Source organism: Chrysoperla carnea, chromosome 4 (genome assembly GCF_905475395.1).
Source record: "Chrysoperla carnea chromosome 4, inChrCarn1.1, whole genome shotgun sequence".
In the NCBI taxonomy this organism is placed as follows: domain Eukaryota; kingdom Metazoa; phylum Arthropoda; class Insecta; order Neuroptera; family Chrysopidae; genus Chrysoperla; species Chrysoperla carnea.
In genome coordinates, this window is record NC_058340.1 from 13,252,382 (window position 1) to 13,266,393 (window position 14,012).

Here is a 14,012-nt window from a genome sequence, read left to right on the forward strand (position 1 = left end):
AATTTTCTTTCTTTTGAATAAGACAACTTACCTTATTTTTTTCTTTTGACGTTTTTCTGTAAATTAAATAGCATAGCTTTTATGGTTTAACGATACAAGTAGCATTGTTCAGTTAATCAAGTTCAATGGTTAATAATTTTTGTCCACCTTCTCTGTAAAATTATGTTTCGCAAATCCTTATTCACATTCTTTAAAGTTAAATGCTTTAATGAGTAGTTTTGAAAATTGCTTAGAAAAAAAACTGCTGAGTTTTTACAAATTGGGACGAGGAAAAGAAATCATAATAGTTCAATCTCCTTAAATTACGAAGCATAATTTTGAAACTCTTAGTGTATTCTGTGTATTATACATCTATTGAATGTAACAATTGACTTAAACCGGGTTAGTGAACTTGAATAATAGCGGCATATGTACACTACGATTAAAAAAATTGTATAGTTTTGAATCCCATGGTCCGATATCCCAATTTTTCTATTGAAATAAAAGCTAAGTTCGTAATTTATGGTCCTGACATAAACATAAATTTGTTTTGGTGGACATGTAGAGTTGCCACCTGCTCGGGCCTCGCCCGGCAGTGACAGGCTTAGAAGGTTTTGCCGGGCGGTCGAATTTTTGAAAATTCTGCGCGGCCACCGCGTGGTCAGAATCGAAAAAGCAAAAATTAGCATTATGATTGCTGAATCACCACCACGGTGGATTTGACTTCAGAAATTCCCATTACTATATTTTATCTATGCTCAGCAACTAGAGTAGTGAGGATTGATTTTGTTCATGATTTTAGTGCTTATAGGACTTTTCAGCTTATTTTGTTGGTATTACGATAAGAAGTCAGTTCGTGCAGAATTTTCATGTTAGCTCGATTTGGTCGAGTCATGCTTGTGTAAAATTTTTATATCTGTACCTCGTAATAAGTGTAGATCCTTAAGGATTAATGCCAAAACAAACTGACTGATAGTTTTCGTGCAAAATGATAGACAAAATGTGCAAATTTCTAATATAGTACATATTTATATTACTTATATTTTTTATGTAGTTGAAATAAATTAAAAATGATGAAATTGGACTTTTTTAATTTCCGATTGCTCACTGCAATGCCCCTCCCCCCTCCACAACACCACCTTCATAATGTTGTTGACGTTTCATATTTTCTGCCATAGAAAGCGACGCTGCTAGAATAATATAGGTTATTTTCATTCGAAATCTCAATATCTAAACGAATTTATCATGCGAATTCATTCTTTTGGCACATTCTGTATATTACAGTTATGACTGTATGGACCATTATACACACAGAATAATTATTATCGCGATGACATTTATCTTATTAAACTGTTAGAGTAATACGAAAACTTTAAAGCCAAAATTGACCTTTTTTAAATAAGGCTGCGTTTACTACCTATTTAAAAAATGAACCCAACTTTTGTTTGAAACTTTTTTTGTAAAATCTCAGTATATTTGTCGTCTTGTGAAAATTTGAAAACGAATATGCCGCCATTTATGTCCAAAAATTTACCATCCAGGAGCTGTCATTGGCACCCCGAGTCAAGCATGCAAGTCATATTTCACTCAGGGAGATCATTGGCATTTTTTGCGTTAGATTACGATTTATGAGTCGTTTTTAAAAATTCGAACGGGACACCAAAAATTTATTAAAACTCCTTTTGCAAAAATTTAAGGCAATTTTAAAAAATTAAACCAACAAATATTTGTTTCTAGTGGGTCTTATTAAAATATTTGTACATTTGATTTCACAAAGACGTACTAAACCGTTTGGATTGAGAGTCAACAATTGATACAAACATGTGCTGCAGAAGAATTGCAAACATATTTTATATACGATTGATGAGATGTCAAAAGTATGATGATTCACGATTTTAACGGTATTTTATATAATAAGAATTGCTTTATTTCAATTAGTTTTTTTAATTTTTTATTATCTTAAAAAAACTATTTTCTTAACTATTTTTTCTGAGAAGAATATTAAATATTTTTGTTTTAAGGTAGTATGGGTAAAATATAAAAATAAACTTAGAACAGTTAGCCTTTTATTTTGCTTTTATTATATTAAAGATAAGCATCTAAATAATGTTTTATTCAAGTTTGAGTATACCTTATCGACTTTTTCAATGAAATATTGAAAATTAAAAATCGTATTTTTTACATTGACTGAATGGGATCCCGTGCGTTATTCTTTATACAAGACCAAAATTATCATATTTTCAAAAAACTGTGTTCACATAATAATGCACCAAAAAAAGCTTAAAGAATTTATATATATAAAAAAAATACATGTTATCGATCATCATCAAAAAATATTAACGATTAATAATAATTCACATTGTAATTTTCGTATGTTTCATTATGAGTATGGCAGCTTTAAAAATCATTAACAGATGTCGTTGACAAGTTTAATTAATATGTCACAAAAAATGTTTTTATAAAATAGACAATCGACTCCGAAAATTTTAAAGAACCATCACTCGGCGCTTTAAACCGTTGTAACGTTGCCAAATCTATTATTTTCATTATGATGCAGAAGATTTCTAGAGTATAATATGTCGATAATATAGGAATTATAACTACAATAACGAATCAAATGAATGGTCAAAATACTTTTTATTTTTATTTTATTATTTTTTTTTTTTGTAATATAATTTTATGTATTATTAATTGTTATAAAATCAGGTTAATTATTATGATAAATTATGGTAATGTGTGTATTAAATTTTGTACGTTATTTAAAATTTTGAAAAAAAGATGGTCTGTTGACGACCCATACTACCTTAATTATTAAAGTAGCCTCAGTAGAGGCAGTGGAGTATAATTTTGGTGTAAAGCGAAGTATTTATGATACGATAACTAATAACTATAATAGTACACGATAACAGTTTTGGTTCCTTAAACTATAAAAATATATAATATTAAACTGAATTATATAATAATCTTGGTTGATGGTCATTAAAATCCAAAAAATTTTATTTTGCTCTATCACACCCAAATCTTTTTACAAAAGTGGTGAAAATGAAATTGTAACAAATATCGTTTAAAACCCAAATTTATCGACAATCGAAAATAAAAAACACCCACAACGTTTAATTAGTGTTGGTAAAACTGAATTCTTTTCACGACGCCATTTTTATAATGAAAGGTTGCATTTCTGTATACGATTTGAAATCGTTGAATATTTTATTTGTGAAAAATCCATCAGCATTTCGAAAATATTACAGTGCATTGTGGTAAGAATATTTTGATGTTTTCTTTTGGATAATCAGCTAAAGAAAAATATAAATATTTCTGTAATGTTACATCCGTCAAGACCTATAACCTTAATTATTTTTCCATGTTATTATTTAGCAATATATGGGTGATATAACTTTGCTCCTGAAGTTTTCCGAAAAATTGTAAAAGACGTACTTTGGATGTTTGTAGAAATAAAAAAAAACATTTATCAACCCATGGATATTTAAAAAAAAAAAATCGATTTTTCTTTTAAATAAAAAAAAAAAAGACAATTTTCATCAGAATAATTTTCCTTAAAAGGTTTAAATTTATTATATTCTGCCTAGCACTAATTATCATTCCTTATTATATAATAAAGGTAATTATTTACTTGTAATATTTTTTTAGCACTTTTTAGTATAATTAACTGTCGGTATACTTAATCTTAGTGTGTCAAAGCTAATTCGATACTTTAAAAAACTTGTGGGCTAAACATTTTATCTCAAATAAATCGAAAATAATGATACTAGAAGTTATTTTTGACTAAAATCGGGAATTATACATAAACTTCAAATCATCATAACTCGGGAATTAATGCGTGTTATCAGCGAAAATTATTTTTTATATCTGAAATTCCAATTCGCCAGTATAAGTTCTTATATGACTTTGTCTCAGAATAAGCTCTTATATGTCTAAGGAAGCTTGCTAAAGAATCAGCCTTGAAAGCGAAAGTGAATATCAAAACATTCATTGAATTAGTAATTACTACATAGAATTTATATTGTTTTATTAATATTTTTGTTCAGCCCTATCTTTATTAAATAGATAAAATTGAGATAGATTAAATATAAGAAGGAATCTCACTTATTTGCCTTGAATAAAAAGCAAAATATTTCAAACACAAAATGACATTTTCAAGTTTGTGTTACATTGTAATTTTAGATATTCATTATAAGCGGATAAAATTTACCTTTTAAAATTAAACTTATAATTATTTTAAAAATGGTTTTGAGGTTTACAAATTTTAAAATTATACTTCTAGTATCTATTTTAGTAATTATTGTATCACACTTTTTTAATAATAATTTTGTAAGTATTTAATATTGAAATGGAATTATCTGTTAAGATTCTATTTTGATATTTTATCTATTAGATATCTACTGGAGGTGAAAATTATCCATTGATTTTATGGTGGACACCTATTGTAATGCTAGATAATGTGCCAATACATATAAATTGTGAATGTATGCTGACAAACAATCGGAAGTTTGTGGAAAAAGCTAAAGTATACAACATTTATTTTCATTATTTATAATGAAATTCATCAATGTTCAAAATTTAATTCTCGTTCTGTGGCCTATAGCTTGACGAGCTAATTATAATTATATAACGCCAGGGTTCTTTATAATTCGAGGCGGCTCGTGGTGACTTAAGACGTACAGTAAGTTTCAGATTTCATTATGTGTCGAGATCCCAGTTGTATTAGTTTGTGTACATACGAGTTTGAGGATTTATTCAGTTACCTGAAATCATCTATTGGTGACTCAAGTGCGCAAATGGTAAGCCTTTTCTTGGGAAATGTCGGAATTCGAAAGACAACAACCGACCACTATTCACTTGCCACTGAGTAAGCTCGTCAAGTGATTCTCAATTTACTTTAACTCTTGAGGACTCTGGCTTGGGAAACTTTGAAAAAGTTTGTTAGATTTCAAGGCCTTTACTGAATCATTTCATTGATCAAATCAAAAATCTAGCTACTACAAACCACTTTGTAAATAGCAATGTCTACGTACTTGCGGCGTGGTACATGCCGCAGGATAGGAGAGTTGATAAATCGGAAACCTCTTTTTCTTGTAAAGATTCAGTCTTTCCAGAGTATGAAAAATTTTTCCCCCGATTTAAAAAATTTACTATCTGACAAATAACCGCGTCTCAATGTGCGCCGAGCCCATGGTTTTTAAATCTATATAAACAAGTTATTTTATATAAAAAAAAAAGAAATTCTCAATAATGAAATTTGCAGAGAATAATAGATAAATTCTTGTATCATAATATGTTAGCCTTCCTTATTTTGGTGCCATATTTCATAGTACATATTTCTTCAATTTTGTAGGCTATTATTTTTTATGGTTCACAATTTGATATTTACGATTTACCGTTACCAAGAAATGGAACCATTTGGGTTTTAATCAACGATGAATCACCGAAAAATAATCCGTTACTTTTATTTAATGAAACTTTAAATCTTTTCAATATATCATCTACATTTAGCCGATATAGTAATTTTCCAACAACTTTACAATATTTTTCATCAATAGATTCTCTTTTAGGTAATTATATATATTGAATAAAATTTGGTTAACCCCTTCTTCACCCCCCCACCCTTGAAGAATAATTGATTCATGAGGTTATTACTTAGTAAAATAAAAATACTAAATTGTCTTAAAATAGTAATTTTTTTTGTCAGCAGGGAACATATGACGCCCCTGGCTACTAGTTCACTATTATATTATCCACGTGATGATTTCACTATTCTAAATGTGATAAAATTTTCTTGTAAATAGAATATAATGAGATAGTAAAATTGCAGATACAAAACACTTCAAATCAATTAAGGAAAAAAATGCATTACAAAAAAAGGGTATAGCTCCGATTATGTATTTGCAATCGACTTGCAGTACACCAATTTTAAGAGATGAGTATGTAAAACAATTAATGGAATATGTCCAAATTGATTCTTACGGAGATTGTTTAAATAATAAACGTTTACCAGAATCGTAAGTAATTGTTTATTTCTTGAGATATGAAAACTGTTACGATACTAAAAAGATGCCAACCCCTTTGACTTCGCCCACAAAAAAAGTTTCCATATATGCAAATGATATTCTATGCAGAAACTTATAAGTATCCAGAAAATGTGGCATGTAAAGAGCAGAATAATATTGCGGGTAAAATCCTAGGAAGTTCTTGGAAACTATTTGAAAAAATACGAATATTTATATACGATTGCAGAATATTTAATTTTTTATAATTTTGCATTCTAGCAAAATTTCAATTTGACTAATATAATATAGAAATTTTCAAAATTATACATGGCTAGCTTGATACCTGTCCGCTTCACTGGGCTTAAAAGTAAAAAACACCGCTTTATACCCTCCACCTCTCTTGATCTCATTTATCCCCCTTCCATAACATCCGAAGAGATTATTTTACACAGCATAAAATATATGCTCAGTTTTCAATTTTTTTAAAGTGTGAAATAGTCATACATCATTGAGTATGTCAGAAAAATGACCAAGAATTGTTTCACATCTACTGTTTTAAATTTTTATCGAAATCTTTATGGTTCAAAATGATGATCACAGACGGAGCAGTAAAATGTCATATTAAATTTAATTTTTTTAATATATCTTATCGTCATAAATTATAGCTCATGTTTAATTCTGATGTATGAGCTATATTGTTGTACAGTTCCATTCAAATTCATTCGGTGGTTTTTGCGTGAAAGCGTAACAAACAATATAGGAATAGGAATTATTAATGAAGTTTTTAAGAATTTCCTCAACAGTACACTATATCACTACAAATAATATTTTCTAATACGATAAATATCGAAACGCGACTGGGATCATACAGTGATTAAGAAAAAAAATATATAAACAGAAAAGTCTTATAAAAAGTTCCGATTCGATAATTAATGGATGTGGCCTATTATTTTGGTCACGCCTTCCTTTGCATAGGAGATAAATATCCATATGCGATATATAAGAAAGGACTTACATGTTTAAAGGTTACGTGAAGATTACCTGAATAACTTTTACGGTTCAGAAATATTAGAATTTATGTCAGAATATAAATTTGTGATAGCAATTGAAAATGCTGAATGTGAAGACTATATAACTGAAAAATTATGGAAACCTTTGGTTGCTGGTGCTGTACCTATTTACAAAGGCGCATCTACTGTTCGGGTAATCACATACTGATCACCTTTTTTTCTGCGTTGATCTCGTATATATTTTCTTGGCGCATGGAATTGGAAGTAGGTTTCCTAGTTTTTATACCCAAATGATTTTCAGATTCAAGACAGGATCCGATATCTCCACAAGGTCCTGCTGTAAAACTTCTGCAACTCTGTCGGCTTCCCAGTTTCCTTTCACATTTTGGGTGTGTAGCAGAAATATAATTTGTCGCCAATTAAGTCCGTAAAACATATTACAAATCCTAATACCATGTTCTAACACTCCTCGTAATTAGCGGCGTATAAAAAGTCTGTGTTTGTAAAAAATGATTTGTTACTTAGTGGCCGGTATTAAATTCAGCACATTTGATGCAGCAAAACAAATCAGCGATTTCTGTTAAGGTTATATTATTTCAAAAGTATTAAACGTTTAATTATTTTGAATGGATATTTATTTTCGAAGTATTTCATGAAAAATATATTAAAATATAGATACGAGATTAACGCAGAAGGGAGATGAATTAAAAATTAATAAGGCAGGTCCACACATTACGTTTTGCACAACTTTTTGTCTGCACAATTCAACATGTTGGAGAGAAACGTTGCAGTGATAACTGAGCTAGACAGCAAAGATGTCGTTGAACTGTGCGGACAAGTCGCGCGTGTTATTATTATTTTGTTATTCCATTTCAGTTCTTTAGGCGACAATGTCTGACCTTCGGCAATGTTTAGTAGAAAAATTCAAAGAAATTGATGCAACCGCAAACAGAGAAACAGTTGAAAAAAAATTAATTGTTTGAGAAGTGTATAGAAGATATCTCTGCGCCATGTAGACGCTCTAAAAATTGCAACGTTTTCATTCCGTCTTAAGACTACGCAGACAAAAGGTTGTGCAAAACGTGGCGTGTGGATCTACCTATAGATTGAAATTAATTTTGTTGAATTTTAGGATTGGTTGCCAAATTCAAAATCTACAATTTTAATAGATGATTTTGATAATATTAAAGATTTAGCTAAATTTATTTTAAAAATGAATTCCAATGATACATTATATAATGAATTTTTAAAGCATAAAACAGAGCATATTATTTCAAATACATATTTGATTCAAACAGCAAATAAAGAAAAAATCGCTATAGAATGTTTTATTTGTGATATATTGACGAATCAACATTTATATAGAAATTCTCTTTCTGTATCCACTAAACATTACAATTGTTCCAATCCACGAAATCAACATTCGAACAGTTGGGCATGGTTTTGGAAACATGAAAAATGTAAAGCTTTAATTTTAAATGAATTCATTAAAAAAAATCAAAATTACACGTATGAAGATTTTCAAAAAGTTTATGATGAATATTTGGAAAATAATAAATGTTTTTTATGAAGAAGATATTTTTCTTTTACAAGTTTACAACTTATTTTATAAATGTGGAAAGATCAAAAAAATACTTTCTCAATTTTTAACCTTCTACTCTTGAAAGTGAGAATCGAAACAAAGACTTCAAAAACCAGTTTTCCTTTATCTACCAAACTTTGAAATGTAAAAATCAAAATCCTGGTATACGATTCTTTGTTAGAATTATAAAATGTTAAATCAAGCTGTAACGTGCGCCGCTTGATGTTATTAGCAGCCGGTAGCAGTATTTAAATTATACAATTTTCATGGAATGGTCCTAAAATTTTACTCACCTGCTTGCATTGATTTTCATCATTTGTTTAATTTTGAGGCTTAGGCAATCAGTTTAATTTTACCCACTTCCTTTCTCACGATTAAATTGCCTTACCAAGTAAATCTTCTGAAATAATAAATAAATACAACAATTCGTTTAAAACATAATATATTTAACAGGAATTATACAATTCCTGTAAAAAATACAGGGGGGAGAATTATTATTAACTATAATATAAAATATCAATGAATCGTGTGCTTATTGTTGTTTACATTCAGCTGGTGTGGCAGCTGCCGCCTTATTACCACCTTTAATGCGTGGTCGGAATGGTTTTTCAGTTTCATCATCATCATCATCGTCGTCATCTTCATCCTCTTCCTCTTCATCATCCTCATCGTAATCATCATCCTCGTCGTCATCAATTTCACCAGTATAATAGAGAACAGCACGTGGAACTATATGTTCACGTATATAATGACCCGTTTGAAAATCACAAACAAGAGTTGCTTTAATATCATCGTCTACAAGTGTTGCTGGTGTTTCATCGGGAACAATTGGTGGACTGAAGAAATTGAAAAATGATTCGTTTTGTATCGTTTTTGTGACGGAACGTGTTAGTCCACTAGATTTATGTTTTTGGACTTTAATTATTTTCTTTTGTGTTACATTTTTATCTTTTTTCCAATCAATTGTACAACCACTACATTTATAAATTTCAGCACCATCAAAATTGAATGGATCATCTTCATCTGGTGTACATTTCATCAAATATGTTTTAGTTAAAATAGTATTACGGAAATAATCGTTGGGCGCAAAATGGAATTCCAAAACAAAACCCTGTAAAGTTTCAAACCAAGATATATATTTTTTTACAAAAAAACAAAAAATATTACCATTTGTACTATTAAATATATAAAAAATGTCTACTTCATAGAGACAGCGTGGAAGTAATCACAGTTTCTTTTTTTGGTATTAAACATAATTTCGATGTTGGCAATCGTAGGTTTGAGTATTGCACGTTGAAAACAATATCGTAAACGCATTAAATAACCATTAGGATTACAAAAAAAGGTGCCCTCCAAATTAATTCGATGTTGAAATTGTCGAAAATGATACATGCATTCGATTGCTGTGTACGAAACAGGTTTTGTTCAATTTATGCAGAAAATCTTTGAGATTACGAAAAAATTAATGTTAAAATACTAAATTAAATTAAATTTATCATTTTACTATAGAATTAATCGGTCAAAGAATTGTCTATGTCGACAAAATTGGGTCTTATATGTGGACAGAAGTAGGACTGATAATGTCAGTTTGTTTAATACTCATATTTTTATTTTATTAATTATCATTAATTTTAGTTATTGGTGATATGAGCAACACTTTAGAGCCATATAAGACAATAATTCGGACGTCTTGAGAAGATAAATAAATATTAAAGTGAATAAAATTACCATTTGATCGTCTAAATATTTGACTTTGATGTCTTGTAAATGTTTAATAATTGGTTCATCACATTCTTGAAGTAGCTCAGCTAATACTCCAACATTTTTAAATATATGAAGCCAAAAATCAGGTATGCCTTTGACATTATCATCCAGTTTTTCATCTTCACTGTAATAAAATAATATATATTAAGAACTTTGTTTTCTCCCCTGTTCTTCCTTTTCAAGGATAAAAAAAAATTATTATTATTAATTAATTACGTCACCAGGACACTTGTACTAAAAAGAATTTGATTAAATACTATTTTACAAAACTATTTTCATTTGATAAAACACTCCAGATCACTGCACAATGGACCCGTGGTCATCCGATAAACATTTTGCAAGGCAGTCACGACTTATCGAATTTGACAATTTATAAAGTAACTGTCATAGACTCCTGTAATCCGGAACTTTTTAAAATGGGTACCCCGTAATCCGACAAATTACATATCAAAGAGATAGGATTTCGACCATTTTCTAACTTCAGGCACAAGCATTCATGTATTTATTGATAAATGGTAAGTAATCAGGTGGTCTAAATTGGAACTACTGAAAAAGCAGTCCACTTCCTGTTTAACAGTACAAATTTTTATGGCTAATTGGCGGGATTTATGTGATTTGAATTTGAATATTTTTATTGGTCTTAAAAAATGGTTTCTACAAGTATTGCCGTTTGGTAGTCGAAATTGTAACTACTGAATTCGTGTCTTCTGATTTTAATTAGTACGAATTATTATCGCCAATTGGCGAGTTCACTCCTAGTTATCAATAATAAATTTGCAATGTAATTAATTATTTTTTTAGGCATTTTGGATTACAAAGGGTTCCGGATTAGACAGGGGCCAGAATTTGGAAAAATATTCTTCTTGTGATTCTAAACAAATGTCTCAAAGGGCACAAATCTCGCCCAGTTTTTAAGGTATTCCATGTTCATATCAATGTCCCGATTTTCATTGAATTTTAAGAGGTGCTATATCATATGAAATTGTAGTCCAGAAACGATGACAGGAATGAATCGGGTTCTGCCAAAGTTACAGATAAGGTTTCACAACATTCTTAGAGTATCTCCATATAATATTGGAAAAATTAAGAGATATTCTAAGTTATTCCTGTCATCATCAGGGTTAAATTTTATGCGATTGCATATGATATAGAACCTCTTGAAATTCAATGAAAATCGGGACTTTGACATGGAATATCTTGAAAAGGGACAAACGGCTCGTTGACGAGATTTGTGTCCATTGAGGCATTGTTTCTGAATAACAAGAAGAATATTTTCTTAAATTCTGGCGATATTTACCGAAAGCCATTTTCTATTTACAGTGGTCTGGAGTCCTTTTTTTCCCGACGAATTAAAAATAGTAAATTTAGTATCAGTATATTATAACTTACTTAATATCTTTTTTATCTGTAATATCTTCAATTTTTAATTTAGTATCTAGCTCCTTATCTAAGTCATCATCAAGGGTCCATTCGCATTCTTCTTCTGTCGGTTCATATTTTCCATTCACGATAGATTCACGCTAAAACAATTCCATGATGATATAAGTCGGACTTTTACAAAAATTTGAGATTTTAGATGTTTACAGGGTGTCCACTACTTAAGTTGGTTACATATGGAAAACTATTTAATTAAGAGGTTTACGAAAAAAAATTATTCTTTATAAAAATCTCTGCTTTCGAAAATATTAATATTCAGCTAATAACTTTTGACATCAAATGCCCACAAATTGAGAAAGTTCGATAGGAATGTTAATGGTCGTTTAGACTTTAAATGTAGACCATTTTGAACAGATAATAAGAAAAACGGACATGTAGGAGTGTTAAAGAATTTTTTTTTCGTAAATCTTATAAAAGTTTTCCATATTTAACCAACTTAAGTAACCACCCTGTATAATATATGATTATCTGTATAATGTTACATTTTAAAAATAAATTTGACGAATTTGAATTATTTAAGCCGAATTTATATAGTGCGAGCTAACTTGTGAGTTGGCCTAGAGAGTAGCGTCAACATAGTCTCTGTCATTGTGTAAATGTATCAAGCCAGTCATTGTCAATGCAAGGACAACAATTATAATCCTTTCGCTGTCTTCCACCATATCAATCGACAAAAGGTGGAGTTTTTCCAATTATGTTTCGTGCCATTAGTTTTCTTCAAATCTGCGAGTAATTGTCTACTTGCAAGAACAGCTATTAGGCATTGTGTAAACCTGGCATTAATTTTGATTGCTATTTCAACCCAGTTAATTTTCAATAAAATTTATTAGTTTGTATTTTAAATGCCAAAATTTAGTGGTCATCCGTATACTTTAATGCCTTTCGTTTTAATAAAAAAAAAAAAAAAAAAAACGGGCAAAGTATGTCAGAAATCTTTGGATTGATAACTTTCAACTACCCTAGTGAAATTTGAAATTTTCATACCTAATTTAATACAGACTCGAGTGAAATTTTAATAATTAATTTGTAACAAATTTTAAGCAACTTGTTTACATCTCTTTGGATGTAAATCACAGCACCAAATAAATGCTAAATTTTATGAATTGAAATATTTATTAGCGACTAAACTATTAATTTCTTTTGCATACCTTTTCGTAAAAATCATTATGCAATTTATGATATTTTAGTTCTAAGGCGTAAAGTTCTTCATGAAATTTTGATTCAATTTTCGTTGTTTCAAACTGAATTTTCTTCAATGCCTTAATACGTTTTTTAACAGATTGTGGTAGAGCATCGAGCCGCTCTTTTAAAACAGTCGCAAACATATCTTTTTTTGGAATGAAATTAAATTTTGATGGAACAAAAGTTGTTGAGTCGTCTCCGGATTCCGCATCATTGTCGCTTTTAACCCGTTGAAAACCACCAGACATAATTCTAAAATTTACAACAAATTACTTACAACTAATTATTACCATAAAAATGCGATAAACAAGTCAATCAAATAATTTTATGGTAAAATAACAAAAGAGCGCAATATTTGGAAAACCTTGAATCCGGCACATGGTATTTTCTCTATAGTAAAAATTTAACGCAAATGTCTACAAACAAAAAACTATTAAATATCATGCACTAATATAAAAAATTACTTTTTCATTATTTAAAAAATTCAAATTTAGAAAAAAATTTAAGAATAAAGAACAATAGAACTTACATTTTTCTTGGTTAAAATAGAAAAGAATCAAATAAACAGAAAAAAAAACCACTAAATTGATAAATTTGACCAACTGTATGTGATTAAAAACTCCAGGCAGTTGTTAAACAATCGTTGATTTGTTTATATTATTTTACGAAAAAATATATTGAAAATTTGAATTCGTACTATTCGTTTTATTCATTTCAAACAACGGACATTCAATTTTAATTTATCACACAGTTATTTTAATTAATCCTCGGCTAGTCTTTTGTAGTTCAATTTATTTCAATTCCCGCGCAATTTCTTTGCACATACCTACGTACCCATATTATATCTTATTATCCAAACTAATCACACTTATTTTTATTAATAAAAAAACTTTCCTTTGATAACTGAGTCTAAGAGCTAATAACGGATCTAAGCTCTTTGAAGTGAAGTTAAACACTGCAGTTTCTTCTATGAACTCTGCTTATCAAAAACGCCCGCCCCGTTAAACATCACTTTTTAAAGTAACACAGACATTTTGCAAGCAAAAAAGGCCA

The 14,012-nt window shown here is 29.4% G+C and overlaps 2 protein-coding genes across 2 annotated transcripts; one reads left to right on the forward strand and one right to left on the reverse strand.

Annotated features, from left to right (window-relative positions):
• Positions 1-4,293: 4,293 nt before the first annotated feature.
• On the forward strand, positions 4,294-8,828 carry LOC123297865 (alpha-(1,3)-fucosyltransferase B). Its single transcript, XM_044879674.1, has 7 exons — positions 4,294-4,308; positions 4,373-4,504; positions 5,333-5,549; positions 5,810-5,996; positions 7,010-7,187; positions 8,127-8,454; positions 8,809-8,828. The coding sequence occupies exons 2-7, from the start codon at positions 4,427-4,429 to the stop codon at positions 8,826-8,828; spliced, it is 1,008 nt and encodes a 335-aa protein (XP_044735609.1). The 5' UTR covers positions 4,294-4,308; positions 4,373-4,426.
• A 173-nt stretch (positions 8,829-9,001) lies between these two features.
• Positions 9,002-13,617, reverse strand: LOC123297339 (nucleosome assembly protein 1-like 1-B). The gene is made up of 5 exons (XM_044878955.1): positions 13,489-13,617; positions 12,926-13,211; positions 11,730-11,860; positions 10,305-10,464; positions 9,002-9,687 (listed from the first exon to the last, which is right to left on the reverse strand). Exons 2-5 carry the CDS (start codon positions 13,205-13,207, stop codon positions 9,109-9,111), a joined length of 1,152 nt encoding a protein of 383 aa, XP_044734890.1. The 5' UTR covers positions 13,208-13,211; positions 13,489-13,617; the 3' UTR covers positions 9,002-9,108.
• Between the last annotated feature and the right edge of the window lie 395 nt (positions 13,618-14,012).

Excerpts from the sequence above, each read along its gene's own strand:
- LOC123297865 (XM_044879674.1), top strand. The coding sequence starts at position 4,427 with ATGCTAGATAATGTGCCAATACATATAAATTGTGAATGTATGCTGACA. Across the intron at positions 5,550-5,809 it reads ATCAATAGATTCTCTTTTAG|ATACAAAACACTTCAAATCA; the intron begins GTAATTATATAT and ends GTAAAATTGCAG. Across the intron at positions 7,188-8,126 it reads AAGGCGCATCTACTGTTCGG|GATTGGTTGCCAAATTCAAA; the intron begins GTAATCACATAC and ends GTTGAATTTTAG.
- LOC123297339 (XM_044878955.1), bottom strand. The coding sequence starts at position 13,207 with ATGTCTGGTGGTTTTCAACGGGTTAAAAGCGACAATGATGCGGAATCC. Across the intron at positions 10,465-11,729 it reads ACAGATAAAAAAGATATTAA|TGAAGATGAAAAACTGGATG; the intron begins GTAAGTTATAAT and ends ATTTTATTACAG. Across the intron at positions 9,688-10,304 it reads AATATTTAGACGATCAAATG|GGTTTTGTTTTGGAATTCCA; the intron begins GTAATTTTATTC and ends GAAACTTTACAG.